The 26,407-nt window shown below is 37.2% G+C and overlaps 1 protein-coding gene across 1 annotated transcript; it reads right to left on the reverse strand.

Moving 5' to 3' along the window:
* Positions 1–197: 197 nt before the first annotated feature.
* LOC115631563 (unconventional myosin ID) lies at positions 198–25,891 on the reverse strand. Its single transcript, XM_030528354.1, has 9 exons — positions 25,103–25,891; positions 9,629–9,931; positions 7,295–7,514; positions 3,908–4,133; positions 3,461–3,844; positions 3,317–3,396; positions 1,814–3,208; positions 1,213–1,370; positions 198–1,149 (listed from the first exon to the last, which is right to left on the reverse strand). The coding sequence occupies exons 1-9, from the start codon at positions 25,189–25,191 to the stop codon at positions 981–983; spliced, it is 3,024 nt and encodes a 1,007-aa protein (XP_030384214.1). The 5' UTR covers positions 25,192–25,891; the 3' UTR covers positions 198–980.
* Between the last annotated feature and the right edge of the window lie 516 nt (positions 25,892–26,407).

The raw sequence follows: 26,407 nt of genomic DNA on the forward strand, positions 1-26,407 counted from the left end.
GAAGAGGACATTAGAATGTTTGTTTTGAAAACTTTCCAACTTCTTACCCAAATATTTGTGCGGAAAAATTAAATAATATTCGTCGGTTGCTTACTGTCCGCCTCCAAAAACAGCACTGAACTTTTAATACAAGTATTTAAAATATTTTCGTATACTCGCAGTTACTGCATTAACAGCAATTCAAAGGCCTACTGATGTTCATTGATAATCATTGTTTTATTTATGTTCGTAAAAATATACATAAATATGCATTCATACTTGCAAATGGCACACATTTTAATAATATTGCATAAGTACAAAAATTCATTTCCATTATTTAGTTTTCGTTTTGTGTGTGCTTTTAATTAAACATCATTTAAAATGTAGGTACATGTAAATATACATATATGTATATTATAAATAAGTTGTTTAAGAATTTGTTGTTTATAAACAAATGCAAAAAGTGCGTGTCATGCATTTAATACTCAATTTCGAGCCGGCTCTACCAGCGCCAGCACTCTTAAACAATTTTTGAAAAGGGCACTTCAATCGTTTAAATATATATAGTACATAAATATTGCCTTACACGAGAACATTTAAACATTTAAGTATGTATAATTAGAGAAAATGTACAAATCAAGTTATGACTACAAATAGAACATTTACTTTTGATTTCATTGCTTGCTAAACTTTAAAATCAAACACAGAACAGACTTAGAAAATACAACATCCATTGGGCAGCAACATTGTTGAAAGAGTTGCTCGACAAGGCACAAAACGTTCGGGCAACATGTTGCCAAGCTAGGCGAGAATGTTGCTACAAAGAGAACAATAACAGCAATCGACTTATAAACCTAAAATCTACTTACTACACAGACCACATGCAAGACAAATTTAGAGGAAACTTAAGCATAGATTTGTGTAATTTACAATACAGCCGAAATCAGACAGAGAAGTGGTTTGTCTGTGCGATTTCAGAATAAGGATATCTGGACTGCTGCTCAAACGCAATACGCGGCGGGCACCTCGAAGATAATGTTGCCAGCGGAATGACGGAAATTGGGATTCTCCACATTGGCCACCGCCTCAACAAGAATGGTGCGTGGCTTACCGCCCAACCGACAGGGAATACTGTTGCCGACATCGACGCGTAATTCCTGACCGACCACACTGAAAGGATAACCAAGAAGTGAGTAATGAGATCTCAATAGCTGAGAAGCTTGGCAAACTTACTCAAAGTACTTTTTACACACAACACCAACAAGCTCGCCAATGCGATCCTCTTTCAGGGGCGTGAACTCGCCCTGCAATGCAAAAACCAAATCATTGTTCGCAGGGGAATGGAAGACAATCAGCTGGTCGCGGCCAGGTGTGATGCTAATGTGGGTAAGCTGAAACAGACGAAGTATTTATTATTGACAAATCAATTCAAAAAAGAAGAATGCGATCTGAAGTTAATGTAAAGCTGTTAAATGCAATTAAAATGTTAAAGCTTGCTGTTGAGAATCACCGAGAAGGGCGCTAAAAAAGTGTGAGTATACAACAAAACATATTAGTTGTCTCGTAGTACAAATAATAGAAGGTTGTATGCCATTATCTCTGTTCTGAGATGATGGATCTTAAAAACACAAACATTTCTATAAACACGCGTCAATTGTTTGCCTACGGAAATATTTATATTTTTATGTTATTCTAGCTACTGCACTAGCGTTGCGAATCGCCAGAAAGCGTTTGAAATGTAGTTTTGAAGTTCAAAAAGTTGTCTGCTCAAGCTAATAATTTGTTGGTCCTGCTTGTTAATTCTCATTAATTAATCTCTACGAGTATAACATACTTCTTTGATTGTGATGGAGCGCTGCATATCTTTGAATTTCTTCTTGATGCCCTCCAGCTTGTAAATGGCTGTGTCTGTGACAATGAAGGCGCGATCCGCCTGCTTGTTGTGTTTGTTGAATTTCTTGGCGAAGGCGGAGAAAAGCACGGCCCGGAAATCTCCGCTGTTCTTCAGATTGCGCACATTAGCACTGTAGGCCTCGTAGCCGCTATTGTCCTGCGAGTTGGCCAGATAGTCGCCCAGCCAGCGACGCGCCTGACCCCAGTGGGGACGACGTCCCTTCAGGGCTGTGGCGGCGATGATCTGCAGACGCAATTGCGGCCACTCGGAGCGTGGATATTTGCGCAGAATCATGTAGGCACGCCAGAAGTTAAACATGCGTCTCAGCTTGCCCTCGGCCTGGCGGCCAGCGAGTGGGGGCTGTGGCCATTGAATGCTGCGTCCATAATCGCGCAGCTGCTTGGCACTGCGGAAGCGCTGCGCCAACTCCTGGACGTAGGACCTCAACTTGTAGGTCTTGTAGGCACGCATGATGGATAGCGCTGCCTTCATCTTCTTGTAGTTCTGACGAGCAATCCAGCCCCGCACCTGTTTCTGCAACAAGGTCACAATGTGGGGAATCATCTCGTTGCGCTGCTGCTCCAGTGCGAAGAGGGTGCGCGGCGATCTTATGAAGATCTTCGTGTGACCGTACTTCACGTCCTGAGCAAAGCCCTTCTCCTCGATGAGGACACGCACGCCGTCGCGATCGCTGCCGGCACGGAAATTAGGCCACGTGTACTGTGAAATCATCTTGTAGCGCAGCAGGAATTTGTCGTAGCGCTGCCGATTGACAAAGCCGGCACGACGGACGCGCACATTCTCGAGCAGTCCCAAATAGCGGACCTGATGTTGCACGCGCTCCTCGTCGAACACCGAGGAGCTCTTGATGTCGTTCGGCTTGATGCAGCGCACATAGAAGGGCTCCTTCTTTAGAAGTGTGGCCACCAGATCGGCCATCGAACGTTGGAAGAGCGTGCCGGCGGTCAGGGGTCGCTTGGTAGTCTTCTTAATGTCCTGGGCGCCCTCAGGCCACATTTCGCTCAAATTGGCATCCTTGGAGTTGTGCAGCAGGCGCTTAAAGTCCTGATACAGCGTATCCTTGTTCTTCTCAATGAAACCATTGATATTGTAGATGACATCGCCGGCATAGTGTGTGATGCGGAAGTCCTCGCGATGCTTCAGCTCCTTGTCTGTCGGCTTCAGCTGACGACTGGTGTAGTGCGGATGCTTGTTCAGGTTCTTGTCCATGGCGCCCAGCAGCGTGTCATCCGTGACTTTGCCAACGCTGAGGCAAGCCTCGTCCATGATGGCGATAATGCCTTTGTGCGGTTGCTCCACCAGGTCGCAAATAATCTGAAATTAAGAGGACATTGGGTCAGTTATAGGCAATCCTGACTGTATCGCAGAATCAGAACTCTTTTCAGTGAACTAATTCTGATAGTCTTTGTGTTCGACTCCCACCTTATTGTTGAAGTATTCAATGTTGGTCCATTCAATGCCCTCGCGCTGATACTCCTCCTGCTCCTGCTTAAGCACCAGCTCTGTAATTAAACCATGTTGTTCGATTATCACCATTTCATTATGGTTTTTACTCAGTTCACATACCAATGAAGAGTTGCTGCAGCTTCTCATTGCAGTAGTTGATGCAGAACTGCTCGAAGCTGTTGGAGTCGAAGATCTCGAAGCCATAAATGTCGAGCACGCCGATGACGGTGTTGAAGCGGGCCTGCGTTTTGCTGCCTCGGAAGAGAATGGCGCGATTGATGCGCGATATGATCCAGGTGAAGAGCCTGTCGTAGATGGCCTTGGCCAGCGCATCCTTGCCATATTCCGCCTGTGTGGCATTGTGATCCTTCTGCATCACAGTGCCGCCCGCAGCAATGACGCGCTGCGTCAGCGCTGTCGATAATTCCGATTCGGTCACTTGCAATAGCTTGGCCGTCGACTGTAAATGCTTCTTGTTGCTGATGACCAGCTCGTCCTCGATTGCTGCAGGTAGGCAAAGGATTATTTATTAAGTGGAAAAATGGAAAGCTGAAGACCACAACTCACTTTGGAACTCCACGTTTCCCAAATGCAGAATGGCGCCCACAGTGCGCCAAATGGTTTGCACTTCGTCGGTGGAGAAGCCGAGAGTTTTGAAGGCATTGCAGGTGCCCTTGTAGTCGGACTTCTCATTCAATATGTCCATGCTGCCCTGATTCAAGTAATGGTATTTGCCGGTCTCCTTCTGCAGATCATATTGTCGCAGCTCGTTGTCAGTGGCACCGCGTAGCAGCTACAAAGTAGACAAAATGTTTAACGCTTATGGGCTCGCTGAAATGTAATACCTCTATACTTTTTTCTCTTTTGAAATTCTAGTCATTCTTTTATGTAAATTAACGTCTGCCTGCCCATGTCCATGTTAATGTCTGAACATTTAGTCTAATCGCCAATTGGCACACATGTTAACCATAATTGAACTTCCGCTTCTAATTGGTCCGTTTGCCATTTTTATTTGATTGCGGTTTGTTGTCTTAGGCGATTGCGAATGTGAATACAAAAAAATGATTGTGCTGTACATGTTGCTTCAATTAGACTCAATCAAGTGTATATAGTATGATGAAGTATCTAACAAAAGGTAAATAATTCTAAGCAACGCAAACGGTTCGGTTTTCAATTTGATTTCAAACAATACTTTTTCGTTAACACAAATGCATTTTTTCGTTTGTAAAAAGAAGACAGTTGAGAAAATTTCCAAAATTGCAGAATCCTTTAGAAATAATATAGAAATGATTGAACAATTCTTGGTTATAGTACATAATATATTCGATATAAGTCAAAAATAAATAAAAATTGAAACTACAACTAAACTTTTTTGATATAAGTAGACGGGGAAGCTATTGGCAAATGATGGATTAGGTTAGAAAATTTACCAAATTAGAAAGAATAGACTGTATAGAAAGATTTTTAAGATCTGCATCTGCAAACTGTTTTTAAGAATTTTGTTTGATTTGAAATTAATAGTAATCTTTATAAAATCCACAAAAAAAAGGGGGAAATTAGTAGACATATAAATCAGCCGTTCTATTTTTGCTTTCTTATGTGCTCCGAAAAATTGTGAATCTAAAAACCTGTATATCATCAACTGTTGGGTTTGGCGCCGTTTTTATCAATGGCTGATAAATTGCAAACACCGTCTGTAGGCGAGAACTGATTAGACAAGCAACCACGCCCAGTCTATATTTAAAATGCCTTCCACTTTATTGTGTGCACACATAGAAAGAACAGCCGACATACTATATAAGGAAAAACCTGAACACAATAAGAACCATGGAGTCATTTAATGTGATTGAGAAATTAAAGTCTGAAAAGCTTGTGTGCTAATTATAAATGTGAGCACTGAATGAACAAACTTAATCATCGTCATGTCATTCTCAATCAATTAACACCTTCATGCTAAATGAACAAAAAATAATACAAATAAAATACATATAATGCTGGCACGTTATCAATGAAATGGGTGAGGAATATGAAAAATATATGAAGAAACCTACATGCATACATTATATAGTCCATTCCTAATATGATCTGTATACTTGTATATATATGACTAATCTTACGTTATCGGATGGGTATTCGAATAACGTCTGGGCTATGACAGCAATCGTATTTATTTAAGTAACACATGAGACTCAATTCTCAATTATAAAGTCTAATGACATCATCAACTGTGCGCAGTAATTGGCAAATTAATTACTGAATAATCTACTTACGAGTATTTCGAAAATAAAACAAGACTAGGAAGGCGGTTCAAATAATTCAAAAGAATGTATAAGCCACTTTTAGGAAGCACTAACATATATACAAGTTAGTTTAAATACATACAAAAAAATCTGTATTATTCAATGGGGAATTGGGAATTTTTCTTATCAAAGACTTCTGCCATTAAGCTCTATAAAAAGACATTTATTTTATCAGTTTCCCACTTATAGTTAGTGATTCATTATATAAACGCACGTCAAAGTAAAATAAATAGATAGCAGACAAATATTTTGGATAAGATTGTATTTATTCCTCGACATTATAAAAATGTATCACATAACGGTTTGAAGGCATAACTCATTTCAACCACACCCCAAACCCAAAACTATAAAATTGACAGCTAAAGTACTAACGAGGCTCAACACAGAGTCGACTCTTCACACCCACACCCACAACCCCCTCCCCCCGTCCATAGCATTCACTGATATGCTGAAACTATTTGTAATTGACGCCTCAGGCAGTCCACCCCTAAACAGACACGCGACACGCTGCTGACTCACTGCAAACACAAACAGCTCATCCGAGCTAGAGATGTGCGTGATTCAGCGGGAAAGACCAGGAACTAGAGCGTGATGGTTACATGAAACATTTGAGCCTCTGCAAAGGCATGGCTTATGGTCAGCAAACCATCCATTTGTTTACATTCCTAAAAACCAATACAGACGCCTCATTTGATAGTTTTCTAAACAAATAGATATAAATATAGATAATACTTGGTATCCACATTTCAGATCGTTAATTTAAAATGCTTTATTGCATTCCTAAAATCCAATACAGACGCCTCATTTGATAGTTTTCAAAACAAAAATACAGATAATACACCCTAATTCTGCTTTTACACGGTATATTGGTTCCTTATATCTAAAGACATATCTATGGAAATTTTAATTTAAAAAAGACCGTGTAAAAACAGAATTAGGTGTACTTGGCATCCACATTTCAAATCGTTAATTCAAAAAGCTTTATTCTAATACATTATACCATATTTTGATGATCTTTTTTTTTGAGAATCTGACGCATTAAAATACAGATACTATACTATATAGTAATACTTGGCATCCCCATTTCAGATCGTTAATTCAAAAAGCTTTATTCTAATACAATTTATAATATTTTGATATTTTTTCAAGAATCTGTCGCAATATTAATAAATGAGTTGTAGACAGTATCGTCTTATTTTCGGGGAAGGTCTGAAAAATAAAATCTAAGCCTGTCTATGAAGCAGAAAAATGCTTTTCGTTAGTAGGGGTTTCCTGACATATTTCTAAAATGGAACGAACTGCGTGCAAACTAATTGTCTGACTGACCGCATAACAAAGTTTTCTGTCATCAGATCAAACTTTTTATGTTATTTTGACTTATTCTATTATTATTTTATTTTTGCTTAAATTCGAAGCATGTTTTTTATTTTAGTTATTAAGAATCTATTTAAAATAAAATATATATATATTTTTTATTTCAGTTCCCTTTCCTTTCAGTTTCCTTGAATAAAATGGCTTTTTTACATAGACATTAAAGATTTAAAAAATTCCCCAGAATTATAAGGAACATTTTTGAAATGCCACTCATACTAAGCAAAGTAAATCACTCGACTATATCTCATCTATAGCTAAGTACTTCTCACACACCACCTACCTGATAGAAACTGTGGAAGTTCCTCTCTCCCGGCTGCTGCTGCACTACACGCGACTTCTCCAGCAAATAGTTTGTGATAATGCCACCAACAGGATCCGCCTTGTAATCGAACTCGATGTCCATGTATTTGCCGAAGCGACTTGAGTTATCGTTGCGATTCGTTTTCGCATTGCCGAACGTCTCCAATATCGCATTGCTCTGGATGAGCACATTTTTGACGCTGCACAGAGAATGGAAAATAAAAACGAACATAACATTTTATTGGCATTCATAGACAATTTTTATGCGGGGGGCAACATAAAATGGGGCATGGCCACTAATTAAGAAAATGATGCACGCTTTAAGCGTTACACTAAATGCCATTTTAAAATTGTCTGCCGTCTTGGCACTAAAATTAGCTAAGTAGTAGTTTAGTGGGTTTGGGTTGGGCTGGGCATCGGAATGGGACTCGAAATGGGGCAGAGGTTGGGTTTTTCTATGCTTTTACGAGTGTGTGTGCCTGGCCGGCTGCCTTAAAATGGCAAAGTGATTAAAGTCGCTGAGACGAAGTGCTTTTATCGCAGCTCCTACGTCCTCCCGTCCTCACCAAATGCGGACAATTAGTGAGCAATCAATTTAGCAGTGTACGAGTATGTGCTCAGTGATGTCATCGTGGATATATGTACTATATCGCAGAGCATAATCGTTCCGACGGCTATTTTATCAAGACTTGAAAAAGTATTAGTCACAAGAATTCAGGCTGACTCGATATACTCGATGTTCTGGTTCTCGCACTTTACTCTCTCAATTCCAAGAATAATAGTAATAATATTTTTTGATATTCGAGAAAATCATTCACGATTAACTAGATGCATAAAATAATATGAGTATAAACATATTTCGTTTGAGAATCTCTCTCGCAGAAAGCCAGAACCTCGCAAAAGTTTGCTTTATTTTAAATGAATGCAAAATAATAACTAATTATGAAAGCAAATTTAAGCTTAAACTAAAATAATTAAGTGATGTTGAAATTATATAAATTTACATCGAATTAAATATTCTAATCGCACAGAACAAAACCCGGCAGACTTTTCAAATCAGTTGAAAAAGTTATTCTAATACTGTCTACAATTTCCAAACCTACTCATCTTTTTTTTTTCAACAATATTTGCTTGCAAAAGATAGCTGGTCTGAATCTAAATTCTAAACTTTATATTTTTTCAGAATTTCGTTTTTCAGTTGCCAGTAATATTTCTCCCGTGGGATCCCCATCTCTGTAAAAATGTTCGACAACTATATAAGTATGTCACTACCTTCCTATACTGTAACCCACTTCCTGATTGTGCAAAACTATTTCTAGAAGGTATATTAAATTGTTAGCTAAAATCTATCTTTTGAGAAATCTACTTTCATTGAAGTATGAAATCATTCTGGAAGCCGCTAAAAGAAACGTTTAACAGCATTACAGACACTAGATTTTAATCACACAAGTGGTTTATTAAGCTCGCAAGAGAGAGGTATGGAAATTGACATGTGTTTTGGATATAGTTGTAGTCCCAATTCTCATGCATACGAGTATGGGAATGGTTTAAGTTCGCTTCGGTCTGGCATATTTTTGCCATCAAGTTAATGAAAGTCTCAAGCGAGAAAATGTTGAAAATTTACATTGTAAGCGGCGGGAAAGTCTACACGCTTGTCATCATTAAATACGGGCCATGAGCGCAATATTTAAATAATAATACCAAACGAGTTCCCAGCAGCATTTACATACATAAGTAGTACTATATGTAATTTGTTAACTATGCCTTTTATCGTTGATTGGTCCTCTACACTATAAACTCTTAATATTACGGATTTATGAATGGGGAAAATGTTGAATAAATGATTCACTGCTAAAGCGTAGTTTACGATTCCAGCTTGGACAAGGCATGGACCACATATAGATTGATGGATTAAAATATCAGTATTCGAGATAATGCTAATCCTTACAAGCTTGATATCAGAATTCTCTCAAAATATATAGTATATAACCCATTTGAATTTCACTGAAGCTCAAATAATTTCTGAAAATGTACTCCTCGTATTAAACCTTTTGAAAGGACATAACAGCCTTTTGGACAGTAAGGATGATTGAAAAAAAAAGAAATAATGCTAATCCTTACAAGCTTGATATCAGAATTCTCTCAAAATATATAGTATATAACCCAATTTATTCCACAAAATATATATAACCCATTTGAATTTCACTGAAGCTCAAATAATGCTTTCTGATATTGTACTCTCAGTATTAAACCTTTTAAAAGGACATAAGAGCCTTTTGGACAGTAAGGATAATTAAAAATATATTGTACTCACCGCTCAATTTCGTTCTGTCCCTGAACATTTGTGACGGCCGCAATGTATTTCATAATGATTTTCGAGGCCTCTGTTTTGCCGGCTCCCGATTCTCCGGAGATCAGTATGCAGGTGTCCTGATGCTGCTGCTTGAGGACCCTGTACGCGGAATCGGCGACGGCAAAGATGTGCGGCGGGTTCTCAAACAGCTCCCGGCCCTTGTACTTGCGTATGGTCTCCGGCCCGTAGATGTTCATCTGTCTGTACGGATTCATCGAGACGCACACCTCGCCGATGTATGTGTAAATGGAACCCACTTGGAAGCTGTGCGGAGGGACGGGGGGAAGAAAAACACACGATGTTGGAAAATTAATACACATTGTTTAGAGATGCAGACACAATGCATTAAATCGACTGACTGACTGACTGACTTATTAGATGTTTAATATGCACTCATTGTTGTTGTTGTTGTTGTTGGTGTTGTTTTTGTTGGTGTTGTTTTTGTTATGTAAAGCAACTGCAACAACAATCGGCAGGAGTGTGTGTGTGCCTGCTGTTCGGCTTGCTCGACTTTTCTTTAAAATTCGAATCAAAATTTGTTTTTCAACAGCCACGAAAAAGTTGAAATAGCCGGCTGCTGGCCATTGTCTGTAATTACTTGTATTATGTTTTCCAACAGACACGCGACGGCGTGCGGTGCACAGTTGGCTTTCGATTAATTGCATTACTGGTTGTTGCTCTGTTTTGTTGGTCATATTGATTTAAAATTGTTATTGTTTTGATTGACTGAGGGTGTGTGTTTGTTTTGTATACAGTTTATAGGGCGCCAAAAGTTATAAACTGATTCAGTTGGCCGTATGTGGGTCAATTGGCAGATTGATGGGCATTTGAGTGATATAAAATTGAACTAACTCGGGCTGATGTGCGGAGCGAATCTTTGAAGTATTTGCTGATCTTAAATGGAGAAAAGCTTAGAAAGGCAATAAAGCAGATGCATAAGAACTTCTATACTATAGTATATATATATATTTTTTGATAAGTAAAATTAAGTTCACTACTTCTAAGCACCATTTTATGGGTTGTTTGTCAAAGGCCTGTTTGTTATTCATGTTATTCATCTTTGAAGTATTTGCTGATCTTGTGAGTGGAGAAAATCTTAGCAAGAAAGCAATAAAGCAGATGCATAAGCACTTCAATACTATAGTATATGACTATATTTTGAATACATACATGTATAATTCAGTTCACATCAAGTACTGCTAAGCAGTTTTATTTGTCAAAGGCACTGTTTTCTTGAATATTATTGTGTTTGTTATTCAGTCATCTTTGAAGTATTAACTGATCCTAAATGGAGGAAAAGTTTGAAAGAAGGCAATAAAGCAGATGCATAAGCACTTCTATACTATAGTATATGACTATATTTTGAATACATACTAGCTGGAAGTATAATTCAGTTTATATCGAGTACTCCTAAGTAGTATTTGAAGTGTTGTTTGTCAAAGACACTGTTTTCTTAAAGTATTCTTTCTGTTTGTTATTCATCGTAGTTTTAATCTCAAGTGTTGAGTGCCATGCTCGTATCTTCAAATTATTTGGTAGCACTAGAAAAATAATCACTAATAGATAGTTGAAAACAGTTGGAACAGCACGTTCCAGATTACGAACAAGTTACGGACTCCAGAGGCAAAGACCAAACCCCTTCTCTTGGGGCCCCATTAGCCCCATTATTTAGTCTCAAACTTGCTATAATCATCACATCTACCATTATATACATAAACAAAATAATTACAGTCCCGATGATTACATAAAAGAGTTTTATAGAAATTATATTTTACCACAGATACTAAAAAGTTCTCAAGACTTCAGCTCTGTTTTCTTAAAAGACAATACGTGTATATAAATGTTGTTCATCATAAATCCAATCCAAATTTAAATTCACTAAGAAATAAATGTATTCAATTGTTTCGAACACTCAATATGATTCCATTAGTCTATATAGTCTATACATGTTTGTTTATTAATGAAATAATTCAATTCATTGCTTCACTTGCAATTGTAGCCTAAATGCCACAATTAGTTTTCGCATTTGTTTAATTGTTTTAAGCAATAAATGAATTGGATTTCCCTTAAACACTAATTACCAGTTACTTCCGCTTAAGTTGGCTGCGACTATAAGCTTGTGAGCATCGCATCGCTTTCAATTGCGCAACTCACTGCGTTTTGTTAAGCCAAAGTATTAACTTAATTTCGTTTTAAACTGTACATAAGACACACATACACACATACTACATGTGTTCACAAATGTATGTACACTCGCCATTAATTACAAAACGTTTCTCTGTTACACATTCGAGTTGCTTAGAGTTGGGGCTTCAACTGGTAACAAAGCAATTTGCTTACATCAACGCCAACAGCCAACAGCTAACAACCAACAGGTAACAACAACACGAGTAACAACAATAACAATAACCATAAGGAGTGTCGTGCAACAGGTAGCTTGGGCTGAGAGGCTTACAAAACATTTGGGTGGGCTACTGCCACGCCCAATAGGCCCAAAAGCCAGACTAAAAGCAACAGTGCCAGTAACTAACAACTACTTAACAGCAACCCATTAAGACGGAAAGGCAGTGAAATGGCTAGAAAAAAAGAAAACAGCTAACAGTTCTCCAGCTCGCAGCCATAACGCAAACGTGGTATATTTTTAAAAACAATGCCACATTCAATATAACATTGTTGTTGCTGCTGGTGGTCGCCATATGGTTTTACTTAAGTCCGAAACACATTTATAGACAGCTTGACGTTTGCCGCCACATGTGGGTCAAAACATAAGACGCGCGGAGACAGAGACACGAAGCTCCAACACCGCCGATGATGTTAATGATGATGAACTACTGAACTCCAGAGACTGAGACAGCGACTGAGACAATGCCTGAGAAGTCGTTTAGCGTTTAGCACGCTTGTTGACTTTTTAGCACAGCGGGTCAGTCAGACATGTGGAAAAGGGCGAGCATTTGGCCGAAAGCCGCTTAACAAAGTGTTGCGATGATTTCTATGATTTCACAGTTTTGCTTTTTATTTTCCATATTTCCGTCTTTTTTAGTGGGCGGCATGCGGGCGCTCCTCAAGTGACACCTGAGGCGTGCGTGAGCGCACGATATTACTGTCTACTTAGACGGAGCTAGGTGTGAGGAACGCCCACGTGGCGTATGCTTGATGGACAAGCATGCAGAGCATGCACGAATATTTAGCTGCCTGTTCCGTTTCTATTTCTATCTCAGTACTTCTCTAATGAGGTTAAAGAAATTGACTGCAAAGCAAGCAATTGCAAAACTTACAGTTGTGATTTATGAGTGCTTGCTTGTGTGATTGAGAAGAATGAGAATCAAAATTGAGGGCAAGCCGCAGACTTCAATAAAAATGAATTTAGAGAAAATCAGAAGAAAGATTTAAAGACTTTTCACTTAACAGCTCTTCAAAATGAAGAATGTGTATTTGAAAAATCGTACAAATATTAAAAGCTGTGTTTTGCAATTATTACTGAAAGCAATCGAGAGTTTTAAGAGAGAACGAATGATTGCAATTAATTTGAAATATCCATCAGTACCGGAGCCACCAAAAAACTAATATAATAAATATTTAAACGTATTCGTTTCAAGCAAAAAATATATTTTTTTATTTCATATTTTCCACGTTTCTATTGCTGAATGGATTTCTCTGCCTTAGTGTGTTCTAAATTGTAAGCTTACTTAGTCAATAAATATGAAATTGTTTTTCTTGTAAGCTGGCACTCACAAGCTTAAATACATACGCAGCTAACGAGTTACATTTTAATCAAAAGAAATGCATTCAACAGAAATTTACTGCAAATTGTGTGAATGGCCAATTTTATATTTGCTGTTGAAGCATTTATTTGTTGCCGATTTTTAGCCAAATTCGTTTGTTGAAAGAGCAGAAATTTATTTGCTCATCGCCTAGGTTAAGAGGTGAACCGAGTTCAATTGCAAAAGAGAGTGTGATTAAGATTAAGCTATGAATAATTAAATTGATTGCCGCCTCGTAAAAATGCTTTCATATCTAGATATTCAAGTATCTCGCAGAACGACTTGGGAAGGCTGTGCATTAATTTTGGCAGCTAAAATAAAATGCTCGTTATACAATAAATTAAAATGTTGATCGTCGCCTTCGCATACTTGTGCGCACATCATAAAAATAAAATTATTTTCATTATTTTTCGCGCTTTTAATTTTTACCCAACTGAGCTCCAAATGACGCAATCAAGAAACTTGAACATCTATTCAAATACTATATGTGTATGTTCTTTGTTCATTTCTATATACTAGACTAGACACTCGAGGCACTAGAAAGAATGCCGCCAAAACACTACTATATTGTTAACAATTCAAGTTATTTACACTTTGTTTACATATTTTATTTGTTATTTCACACGAAGAATCCCGAGAGTTTCGTTTGTTTTTATTGTGTTTTATGAGTCATTTGTTTATGTGTCTAGTGCGAGTATTTGTTTTTATAATAATAGTGCAGTTCATATAATAAATAATAATTACTGAGAACTGTTAGCACGCCCAAGGTGCAAAGAAATAATTGTCATACATATCGATTGTACGGCTGACTAAGCCTGTCTTAATTGTTATTGTCGGATGCATAGTAAGTATTTGCATATTCAAAACATCACTTCGAGCGCCGATGATTCATTCGATTCGCATGCCCCCGGTGTCCCCGGAGCGACTCTAAATACGCAGCACTTTGGCAAAGCCTTGAGCCGCATTCTAAAAACAAACTGGCTAGAGAAAATCAATAAGTTAGCCATTTGACGTCGCTGCACTTTTCCTTACTGCCTCTGCCAGTAAATGGCCAGCTGACGTCATAGTGCTTGGCAGACTTTGCTTTTAGTGGGTCAATGTTTTATTTGCTTTCTGCGGATTTAATTGAATTTAAGTGATTTATCGACTAGGAATAGCGCATGTGCGTGTCCCGCGTTTCAAAATGTGGCTCCATACTATACTACAAGTATACTATAAGTATGTATATAGCCACAGATGAGATAGCAAATTGGATTGACGGAAAACAGACATAAATAGATAAAAATGTGTGTGAAGTGCGTAGAAAGCTGCTAATGGGGTGTAACTTTCCTGGGGGATGAAATTATTGGGAAATACGGAAATATGAGAAGCGTGCAGAGCGGATATGGCAAGGAAAATTGAACGAGATTTCGTAATAAGATATGAAAGCAAAACAAATTCCAAGTGGAGCGAAATATGATAGAATAATACAAGTATAAGAATATTACTCAATAGTTTACCCATCGGTTAAATTTGCAATCAGCTATAAAAATAAACTAAAAAGTTGAGGTAAAAAAACATGATATTATAGTATTAGCAATTTATTTAATAGTCTTGTGTGTTACTCTTATGTTTTTGAAAATATGTTTTTATGGATCCTCAAGTAAAGATATTTTATTACAAATTGCTAGAATTACAAAAATGAACTATGTGGGCTCTGCTTTAATAATGCTTAACTATTTCAACAATAGTACAAATGTAATGTCTATTAACTAAATAAAATAGTCTGGGCTCACTTCGAATAACCATTGAATTTAAATGTTAATATCCGCGAGCTGAATAATCTGATTTGTTTTTTTGTTTTCTCTTTACTTATTAAAGTCCTATGGAGTCATACTTTTTTTTTAAGTTCTGGGAAAATCCGCAAAAGCATATCTTAGCTATTGAAGTACAAGTTCTATAAAATTAGTTATTGATATAGTTATGAGCTTTTATATTTGGTTTTGTTTATTAATTTCAACTTTTGTATCCTTAACTAACTTCACTCAGCTATTGCCATATCAGTTATTGCGAGTCTATGAACGCATACCGAACCGGCTTATAAAAGTTCCATATCGGGGGCATCTGCTTAGTGTCGGCAGAAGCAGGGAAAATGGCAGCAACAATTTCAACAACGTGCTGAACAACACTTTCAATTTCCATAATCAACAACGGCAGCAATGCGATATAATTTTTCAATTTCTTTGCCAGTTTTTCTTCCATTTCTGTTTCCTGATTTTTTGCGCAATCGTGTTGCTTTCAAATGAACTTCAATTAACAGTCGACGCGGAGGCATTTGGCTTCTGTGTGTGTCTGGACGAAGCAAGAGGCGCACATCAATTAGCACAGACTGGCCACAGAATGGTAAGGGGAGGAGGGGAAGTATAGCCCAGGACAGCATTACTAACTAGGCAGATCTAGATATTCAACAAGATGATAAACTTTTGTGTAAACTCTTTCTGTTGCCTGCCACTCGCACTCTAAACAACATGCAGATGCAAGTGCATTTGCAGTTGCAGATGCCCCAAGTAAAAGTTATTGCAACCCAAATGACAAACACGACTACGATTGATGCTATATACTATATATTGTATGTATGGATGTTTGTGTAAATAAACAGCAGGGAATAGGCGACGTCTAGACGGAATCGGAGCCACGGCATCGTTTTGTATCCAACCTGCGGCATGCACGAGCTGTTTGTTTGATTCTTCATGCTTCAGGTGAGCCCATCGCATGGCACTTGCAACAGACAGATGTGGCAATGCATTGTGGCAGCACTCAACGTGCTGGTGGCTAATCATCTCAGAGCCAAGTCATTAGCACAGCCATGCGGACAAGTTACGAGCAAATAAAGCCATTTGCTAGAATCTGCACATTTGTGTGAGTTGGCAGAACAGAGAACGCGGCTTTTTACCGCAAACCGCTTTATATAGAAAATGACATTACATTGCACTTGATTTCCGTTCCATGCCATGCTTATCGTCCACTGATTTCTACCTATATGGTGCAAACATAGTGATAGCAGCCTATCAGACGTAGTATATTTTTCCACAAAACAGCCTGCGGCTCAATAACTAAACGAGCAGGAGAACAGAAGTTAGAACTGCCTGAATCCCGAAATTATTGAAAAAAGGCACTCCTGTTTAATGAAGAGAAAAGCTGCATTAAGATGGATAGATTACTCAGATTATATATACTCACTATAGTCGTATGTACAGTTATGGAAAAAATCATAGAAACGACCAAATTTTCTTCTTTTATTCGAATTTTCTTCCATAAATATTTTTTCTTTTGGAATGTAATTATTTTTACTAAATATTTATCAGATAACATGTTTAAATTTTGAAAAAAGCTTCTCTTTTTGGAATGAAAAAATATATAAGAGATATAGCTTAAACTGAAATAAATTAATTTTTTAATTCCAAGACATAAACCATGTTAAAAATTTGGGGTTATTACTAATACATATTTAATAGTGTATTTAGGTGCTTAAAGGCAAAATCAGTATTTCAGTTCAGTTAGGGAAAAGAGCAGGAATTGTGTTTTGTATTTTCTATATTAGCAGGAAAAATCTAAAATAATTGCTTAAGAAATATTTTGAACTTTGAAGAGAGACTTCTGCGCTCTTTTCTCAACTGCAAGTACAAACCATTTGTGGAAAAAACTTTGTACACATAATTTCAAAATAGATGAAAGCACAGGTTGATGGCAACTCTGGCAGCAAACAGCTGCCTTTGAACTGCATAAATGCAACTGCCACTGCATCTGCAATTGTAAGTGCAACTGCCACTGCATCTGTTTGCATTTGAACTGCGGCTCTTTTTATTACCTTTGCCACATTTGGAAACTGGCTACAAAGTAACCGTACGTGCCGTTTAGACAAATAAACAGACAATCTTTGATTGCAATCGGAAATTGAAAGGGAATTCTTGATGCTTTTAATAGGCCTGCTGTCGGACTAAAAAGCTTCGAAACTATTTTGTTTATGTGTCGGCCGTTGTAAATATGCAGTCTTATTAAATTTTTGTAGACGCCTTTTGCCGTTAATGCGATGCGCCATAAAATTGCATTTTCATTTAAGGCTTCAATTTAATGGCCATTATTATGGCTGGTGCTGTGCTTGGCCATGGCTAAAAGAAAAACACAAGTACATAGTACTATATGTATATAAAGAAATTGATTGTTTTATAGACAGCAGGCTGCGATAGATAGCCGAGAGATCATCAATTTTAATTAAAAACTTGTCCGAGCAAAGTCGACTTTGAATTTCAACTATACTATATAACTCGATATTGAGGGCGTTTATCGAAAATCGCACAAGCGATTATTACTTTGCTTTCTACATATATACCCGGCTTTTAAATATTTAAAACCAACTCAAGGTTATATTACGGGCACCCATGTACGCGTATAACTTCTAGTGCTTTTGCACGACACCCGCTTCAAGCACTCGACCGCAATCTTATCAGTCTTTGGCATTATACAAGCCCCAAGGCATTAACACATAAACAAATAAATAGATTGCTGAAGTGAGGGTGCCATACCTACATACATACAAGTACATATTCGTACCTATGTGCCGTATTATAAACAAACACTTCATATAGTCGTATAAATTATAAATGCTTGCCCGCAGAATACCAACTATTTATCAACTAAGGCAAGCACTTGCGACAAACAATTGCACCTGCACTTGCTGGATAAGATTGTGGCTCTAACATTGCAAAGGTTGGTTCAACAGTTTCCAGGCAGATTTCAGCTTCTCGGACTTTTGCAACGTGGTGGAAGACGAAGCGGAAAAGGAACCTTTCTAAGTGGGGGACCCAGAATACACAGTCACATCGAGATCGGATCAAGAACTGATGTCTATTATCGCATCAGAGCTGTTAAGAGAAGTTCGACGTTTTCTTTATAAACAGGGTATCAAAGCTATTAAACATCGCCGGGAAAAGAAGTATAAAAGTATATATATAAGTATAAGTATAGAAAATAAGTACCGAGAAGTAGCTTCTGGGACTACCCTTTTCTAAGCATTTTTGCAGTGGCACAAATATGTAAGTATTATTCTTAATAGTACACCTTATTCTGTTTTTATACGGTAGATTGGCTACAGAAACAACCGTGAAAAATGGTGATTGGTTCCTTATATCTAAAGAAATATACAAGTATATGCGATTTTTAATTTTCAAACCGTGTCATATCAAAAGCGTTTATAAAAATACCGTGTAAAAACAGAATTGGGTGTAATCATAAAAGATATCATTATTATCTTTGATATTTGAAAATAATATTTACTTTTTGGTCACAAAACTAGAAGCCAATAATAAATTTGTTCAGCCCTTGTGAGGCTACATAAATTTTGCTGAAATACCATTTTATGACTTCGATTAGGGCCATTGCCATCAAGCCTTCAGCATTAGTGTCATAAAATTTTGTTTTATGTTTATGGCATACTAGAGACACTGTGGAATTTTGTACAGTGTATGTGTCGCCTGTCAAAGATGTTTATAGTATTGCCTTGGCCATGCCAAAAAAAAAATAGTTTGAGCACACATTAAACTGTGTGTTTAAAATGAAATTTTTCTGTTCCGATAGCAATTGTCAGGGGATTTCATTGAAACTCATTGCTGAGTCATGTGAGCGTGCGGCTCAAGGAAATTAAATACAGTGTACAGACATATATACATTTGTACATATACGAGTATATATGTATATATATATATATATATGTATATTCATAGGCGAAAATGATTGTGGAGCGTTTGCGGGCATTTTACTTGTAATGTTGATAAGAGTGAATAATTTCGGCTGACAAAGGCTCTAAGAATTAGAATTTAAACTGCTGCTTATCTTCTGAGATGCACTAAAAATTAAAAATTCAGTGTCTATCGATGACGGGGTCAACGGCAGTTCATGAAGAACTAGCTGGGTAAACAAATAGAAACACAAATTCCAAAATATAGGCCAAATAAATGAGCAGTGGCGTAAACAAAACCAAACTGAACTTATCAGTGTGTGTAAATAGACAGAAATATAGTCTTGAGTGCCTGTTGGAGTCTTTGTATGCCGCAGCTGAAGAAAAGTGCAACTTTTCATGCAATCGATCAGGGAAATTTATGTTGCATGCACCTCAAGTCTATGCCCCGCAGCCCACACCCCAGGGGGCGGCACAGCTTGGGACACTTAACTTAATGACCGTGGCGCAAAAGTGTTTGGCTTTGGGTTGAAAGAGTGCTCGTGTGGCTGATTTATGGCTAACAATATGTGAACATTTTTAATTGCTAACTGAACTTGAGTTGAGTTACAAAACAAAGCCAAAGCATTGGCAACGAACTAGAAAACAAAAACAAAACGGGTTTCTTTTACATTTCTTCGACTCTGGGCTCGCTGGCTGGCATTTTTTGTTTTCCTGTTTTGCTTTGTGGGTGAGTCGCAAACTGACGCCATCAACCGGTTTGCCACAAAATACTCTTCCCTAAATAGTTTTATGTGATGATGCAACAAGCTTTGTAACGCATGTTGAAAACAATTTAGTGAAGACTTTCTTGATTGTTAAGCCATCAAAGATTATAAAGATGATTGCTTAAAACTATTTTTCATTTCGAAGCTCTTCATAAATCCAAGCCTTTGTTTTATCCTAAGAATTTTCAGATAGGCATCCAAAGAGATAAATATCGAAAAATGACTGAACAGCATTTGCTCTTGAGAAAAACTGTCCTTAAATCAAAACAGTCTTTCTTCCAGCACCCTGCAAACTTAAGAACTATCTCCATTATCTAAGAATTAAAATCATCAGAAGAAGCAGTAGGCTCTAAAGCAAGACGAGATGACAAATGACTAATCTACATAGATTCTAGAGCAGAACTTGCTGGAAAAAGTTTTCTATTTTAGTTTTTGGTTATTTCATAGTTCATTCTCCAACTTACAGAACTGGCTCTAACAGACCTGTTTAACAACATTTATTTCAAATTAGGCAGAGTATAGCTGCTTCGGTGAAGCTCATTTTAGTTTCTTCTATATAGTATATATTATTTTTGGCTACGCGATGGCATTTGTTATTATTTGTGTGTGTAGCGGAGTAATCGCAAGATATACGCTGCAAAGACCGAGATCGTGAGTCACAAACAGCGTCAGAGAGTGTTGGCGTCAAACTTTGCAGCATGCGCAGGCTTTCCGTTTCATCTGTGAGATACTCGCAGTTTGAAAATCATAAACATATAGTATATACATATGCCATAAGCATATATACACACATTTATTGTCGCATCGCTGCTGTCCGACACATACTTTGCGACGCTATTTCGGGCCATATAAAAATAAAAGAAGTGACGGAAAATTTACATATTAACATGCACAGAAGAAGAAGTTCATGCACTTGGAAAAAAATGGATGCCAAAAATTTGCCTTTCTTTTGGGCGAAAAAGAAAAGAAAAGAGGTCCAGTTTATTAAAAACGGAAGTGGCGATCGTCATAAAAGCACATTTTTTCAAGTTGATTATTTATTTTGCTTCTGTGCTTTGAATTTATGTTTCTGGTCATTTATTCTCATATTTGTGCGTTGTTTGTTTTTATTTGTTATTGCGAATCTACTTAACGCTAATCTATTTTTGCTTGTGCGTTGGAAGTGGGGTTCGGGAACCTGCAGCGTACTGAGAGTACGTCAGACCATATATTCCAGAGTATATCATTTTTTATATGTATATATTTTTAAATCTTTATGGCACCCACGTTTAAAGAATACGAATTTAATTTATTATTTTATGGCAATATTTTCAGAAATAAATTGTCATTGCACTCTGTAGGTCGTTTATATGAGTTGGAAATCTTCAAAACACAACTCGGAGCTTTATATCATAATTATTACTTTATTTGGTAAAAAGGTTGGTTCTGGCTGAAGTCTTTCTTAGAGCGTGGAGCCTGCTTTGATTTGAAAAGAGCTTCGCTTAAGAACAGATACTCTTCAAATAATTTAAAAGATTATTGAATACATTTTTGCTAAATAAAGTTCAGGAGAATTTAGGTAATGCCCCGTTCTTAATACGAAATGCTTTTTGCTAAATAATGTACAGGAGTATTTAGGTAATGCCCCGTTCTAATTACAGAACCATACATGAGTTGCAATTTTTTGTATGTCTAAATAAACACATTTCGTAAGGCATAGATTAAGTTCTTAAATATAAAATTGCACTCTTAATACTGTAGATTTTGTAAAGCTAACAAGCATTTTCTCTAAGTGTATGAGTGACAGTCCCAAAAAAGCGGCGCTTGCCACTTGGATTTGTAATGTTTATTGTTTTTTGTAGAGCCTCTGTTTTTTGTTTTTTATTATGTTTATTACACTGCCAAGTGCACGGCAGATGATGTCATGCGGCTAAATAAGCGAAATAAACAAAATGTGGTCATACAAAAATGCAGTTTTTCCTTTTTGCCGTTTGCCGCCTGCCGTCTGCTTGAAAAACGAAAGTGAGTTTCATTTGAGTTGGCTTTGTTGTTGTTGTTGAGTACACGTATAGCTGATCATATTTTCATTATAAATTTAATTTAATTTTTTTATTTCTCTCTCTGCTTTTGCTGCATTATGAAGCCTTTTCTGTATTAGTTTTCTGCTCTCCCCTCTGACCCGCTCCTATTTGCTTTTCCGCACCAATTCAATTTGCTTTGCGCTTTTCCGGCTCTTTTATTTGCCATTTTCTTGCTGAGTAAGTAAGGTTTTAGTTTTGTTTCAATAGAAACACTTGCGTGCCGTTCATTATGCAATTTAATTGGGTTTTTGTAATTATGAATGCAACTTGCAATTGATACGCCAACAATACTCGTATCAGTTATGACAGCAGCTTATCATTGGACATACAAGTAAGCTGATTACAATTTACAACTAAAGGCGTGCAGTGCCAGCCAACACACTTTTGGGCCAGCAAGTGTCAGTCGGGCTTTACTAAATAGCCGGCACAGTGAATTGAATTGAATGAAAAAGATTGATTGAAATCGATATAGTCTGTTGCACTGATTTCAAAATTGAAACATTTTTGTGACAAGCTGCTGAACTTTTGGGTCCAGCGTTACGAGTGGAAGTGGAAGCCTCCTCTGGAGTGAGCAGCAGAATCGGCTTTCGTTGAGATACTCCCACAGTCAGAATCTACGGCTCTGCTTCTCAGAGTCTTTCTTCTTAAGACATTTGTCATTTTGACAGAAAGTGTGCAACCTCTCCCAGACTCTGTATCTCATTTATCGACCTCCAGCGTTATTTTAAGTCTTAGTATTTCTATGCTGTCAAGCTCTTAGGTCTCGTGAAGTCTCTAAATAAAATCCTCCCTCCAAGTCGAATTTGTTATTAGATATTGTTGTAATATCTATAGCACTTTTTATTCTTTAGTTTTATTTAGTTTTCATTCTCTATTGTATTGATTTTTTATTCATCAACCGCTTTGTTTGTTGATGAAATAAATAAATACACAATACCAGAGTCATAAGAGGGTTGAGTTACAAGATTTTCGCCATATGATGGTGTTACTTAATTCCGTAATTATTGACTCTTAAGTTGTTTATAAGAAGGGAACAATTTTAAATATTTAACTGCCCACCAACGTCTGTCTGCCTTCCACATTTTACTTATTTTGTGTGAGTTCTTTACCCTAAAAATAAGGCAATTACACATGTTTATGCCACACATGGCTACATATTTATTTGTGTATGTGTGTGTGATTTATGCATAGTGTCAACAACTTGTTGCATGCGTCGCCAGTGTCGATGCCTGGTGGCTTCGAATGCGAGTCCAAACGCGCTTGCGGCTCCGACTCGGTTTTTTGGTTTTTGGTGCGGTCTGGTTCGCTTGGCATGCTTCGATGGGTCTGCTATAATCGAGTGCCAGATAATTATCATTAAGTCGCACCGAAACCATTCTATGTATACTATGTATTTGCTTTTGTTGTTATCAATGCGCCACGAAATAGTTTCGAGTTTGTCACAATTATATGGCACTTTACGGATCGGTTTACTTTTATGCTAATGCGCTTTTTAGCACGTCTTTTCAAATGTTAATTGATTCGTTCGACTGCCGATTGCTGCACAGTGGTACCATGTTGGGTTTTAGTCAGTCAGTCAACTAAAAAGCGATTGAACTACTAAAGAAACAGCGTAACTGATTCATTTCAATTGGAAACATTAATGCAAATGAAATGCTTATAACAATGGAAACCGAACCTCAAAACACTTTTAATTCTTCAATCGATGGATGAGTGGAAATAAGAAATAAAATGCGCAATTGCATTTTCAGAATTCTTAACAATTGATATGCAACTCATTGTTTTATTGAAATTTTTTTGATTTAACTTCATTTGGCCAACGTTTATACGATGAATATTCGATCCATTATGTATGTTTTTTTTTTTTTATTAATCTTACATTTCCAATTAGCGCAATCCAGAATCAACTAAAACAAAATGAATTTCTGTCCCTAAAAATAATGCATACTTGTGCTTTATATTAAATCTCGTGGAACCATAATAGAAAGCACAAGGCACACAGAAATGGAACTCAACTTCTCTTAAAATCTAAGAGAATTCATTCATTTAGTAAATTGCTTAAAAAAGATATTAAATAATCAATTTTTGGCTTAACATTATCGCATTTTGTTGTATAACAATTTTGTGTCCTTTGAAAAACAGTAATATTTATATAGATTGTTCTAATTTACATCTACATTTATCTTACATTTAAATTTAACAAAATAGGGATATTTTTCTAAATTTTAAACTAAATTTTCCATTAAAGTAAAAGTCAGATATGCAAATAATCAATTGTGTTTTAAAAGCAATGCTTCCAGAAATAAACTAAGCTTAAGTATAGCATTCTTTTTAGTTTTAATTGTTTAGCAACATATTGTTGATATACTTTTAAAACTCGACAAATTTAGGTGCAAATTATTTGTACTGTTTTGGCCAAGACTACAAGTAGAATTTGTTAATTAAATATTTGCTACATATGTACCTTATTTGCTGCTATTGACAAGTACACTTTAAACATTTAACAGCTGTCCAATATTTGTCGCAGAAACAGCTTTCAGGCCTTAATTTAACGCGAGCATGGCTTATAAAGAAGCCCAATTGAATAAATTAATTAATAAATGCTTCCAGTTTTGACATTTATCTAACTTTAAAGTTGAAATGAATTGAAAAGAATTACAAGGAATTGGAACGCTTGAAGTACCCGAATGTATGCAAATTTCGTGCAGCCTCACGTGCTCTGAAGTAGAACCAATTGCTAAGTGTTTGGCTAAGGCGTTTTGGCTTAATTGAAATGGCCATTAAATCAAGACGGCTTTAAATAAAACAGACAAGTAGCGGAGATACAAAGTAGAAACCACAAGAACAAGAACCGCAGCCAGTTGGCCAAGCAATGCCAAAGCTCGAACAAGGCTACAAACTTTTTGCCATACATACATACATACATACATACATATGTATGTATATGTACATATGTGCAAGGTTTCAGCCTTGAACTAGACCGAGAGCGACAACAACAACAACACCAGCAGCAGCGGCAGCTTGCATTATATAACTTATATACTATAAGTATGCTGTGTGCATAAAAGCTCGACAGCAGGCGACTGCTCTGGGGATGGTGATGGGGAGGGGGAGGGGCTTGACAGGATACTCACCGCTTACGCAAGTTGTCCATAAACTTTTCCAACGAGACTTGGTCGAGAAGGACGAAATCCTGCACTCCAACCTCGCGCTGCATCGCCATAGTTGTGCCTTTTTGTTTTGCTCAGAAGCGTCGCAAACAGTTCAAACAAATTGCCGGCTGCAATGGCAATCGGCAATCGGCGGCAACAACAACAACAACCACAATCGTAATAAAAACAACACCAACAACTCAGGTAACAGAGTTGATGCGAAGGTGAGGAAAATGCCGAAATAGCCGCAAATTCCGAATATGGAGCGAGCAACGGAGAAGTGGAGGGAATCTAGACGTCGCTTTTGTTTTGTTTGTTCTTCTTCGCGTCTCTGTCTCTGTCTCTCGGCGTTTCGAATTTTAATATTATACATAAATGTGTGTATAATTATATATGTATGTATGCATATCAATGTTGGCTTATGGCTGTTTTGCTGAATTTGTCGAAACTGAATTTTTTTTGCTTAACACACACACACACACTAACGCACAGATACCGCAATTGACAAATAATGGGTTTATAAATTATAAACTTCCAATTGGAGTAGGGGAAAATAAAAAAGGCTCAATGGATTTTTATCAAAATCATCGCTCAATCAAACACATCAACAGAATCACACGCAACGCACTTCCTCCGAGGGACATTTATAAGATACTATATGCGCGATATTTTGATGGAGAACTCGTTCGGGAATCGCGACAGTGGCTAATAAGCTGGTTTGGGTATTTTATTTTGGTCAGAGCGATCCGCGCGGCGCACGCAGAACAACAACTCGGCTGCACGTTCAAAGAGAAACTGAAACTGAAAACTCTCAGCGCTCATGACAGCCAGCTAGCCAGCTAGGCAGCCAGCCAGCCGGCAGTTATCGGCAACTTGGCGCGCAAGTGGTTGAGCGAGGGGAGCGTCGCTCTAGAGACGACAGCGTGAGTGCCAATGTAGCAAGCTCTCACGATGCAGTAATGTGTAATAATACTTTTATACATGTTTCATTTATTTTTTAAGCTTCCATTTCTGAAGAAATGATAATATGATAATAAAATGAAAAGGCATTTATTTTAGAAAATATTTTCACAAGTTTCTAAATGTGGTTTTTTATAAAATAAATGGCCTGCAGATTTATTTATAATAATTAGGGTGATCACTAATATGTCAGCAGTTGCATTACATATAATATATAAATATATCAAACGTAGACTGAAAAATAATGGCTATAAGTTTTTATTATGCTTAGAAGTTTTCTGAAGAAACTTGGTAATTGGCTTTTCCCATTTCATTTTTCATATAATA

The sequence above is a fragment of the Scaptodrosophila lebanonensis genome, unplaced genomic scaffold (assembly GCF_003285725.1).
Source record: "Scaptodrosophila lebanonensis strain 11010-0011.00,11010-0021.00 unplaced genomic scaffold, SlebRS2 tig00001412-arrow-pilon, whole genome shotgun sequence".
NCBI lineage: Eukaryota > Metazoa > Arthropoda > Insecta > Diptera > Drosophilidae > Scaptodrosophila > Scaptodrosophila lebanonensis.

Bases quoted from the DNA above. Each gene is read 5' to 3' on its own strand.
- LOC115631563 (XM_030528354.1), bottom strand. From the start codon at position 25,191: ATGGCGATGCAGCGCGAGGTTGGAGTGCAGGATTTCGTCCTTCTCGAC. The intron at 3,845-3,907 runs GTGAGTTGTGGT...GCCTACCTGCAG, and splicing joins GGGAAACGTGGAGTTCCAAA to CAATCGAGGACGAGCTGGTC. The intron at 3,209-3,316 runs GTGGGAGTCGAA...TCTTAATTTCAG, and splicing joins TTGAATACTTCAACAATAAG to ATTATTTGCGACCTGGTGGA.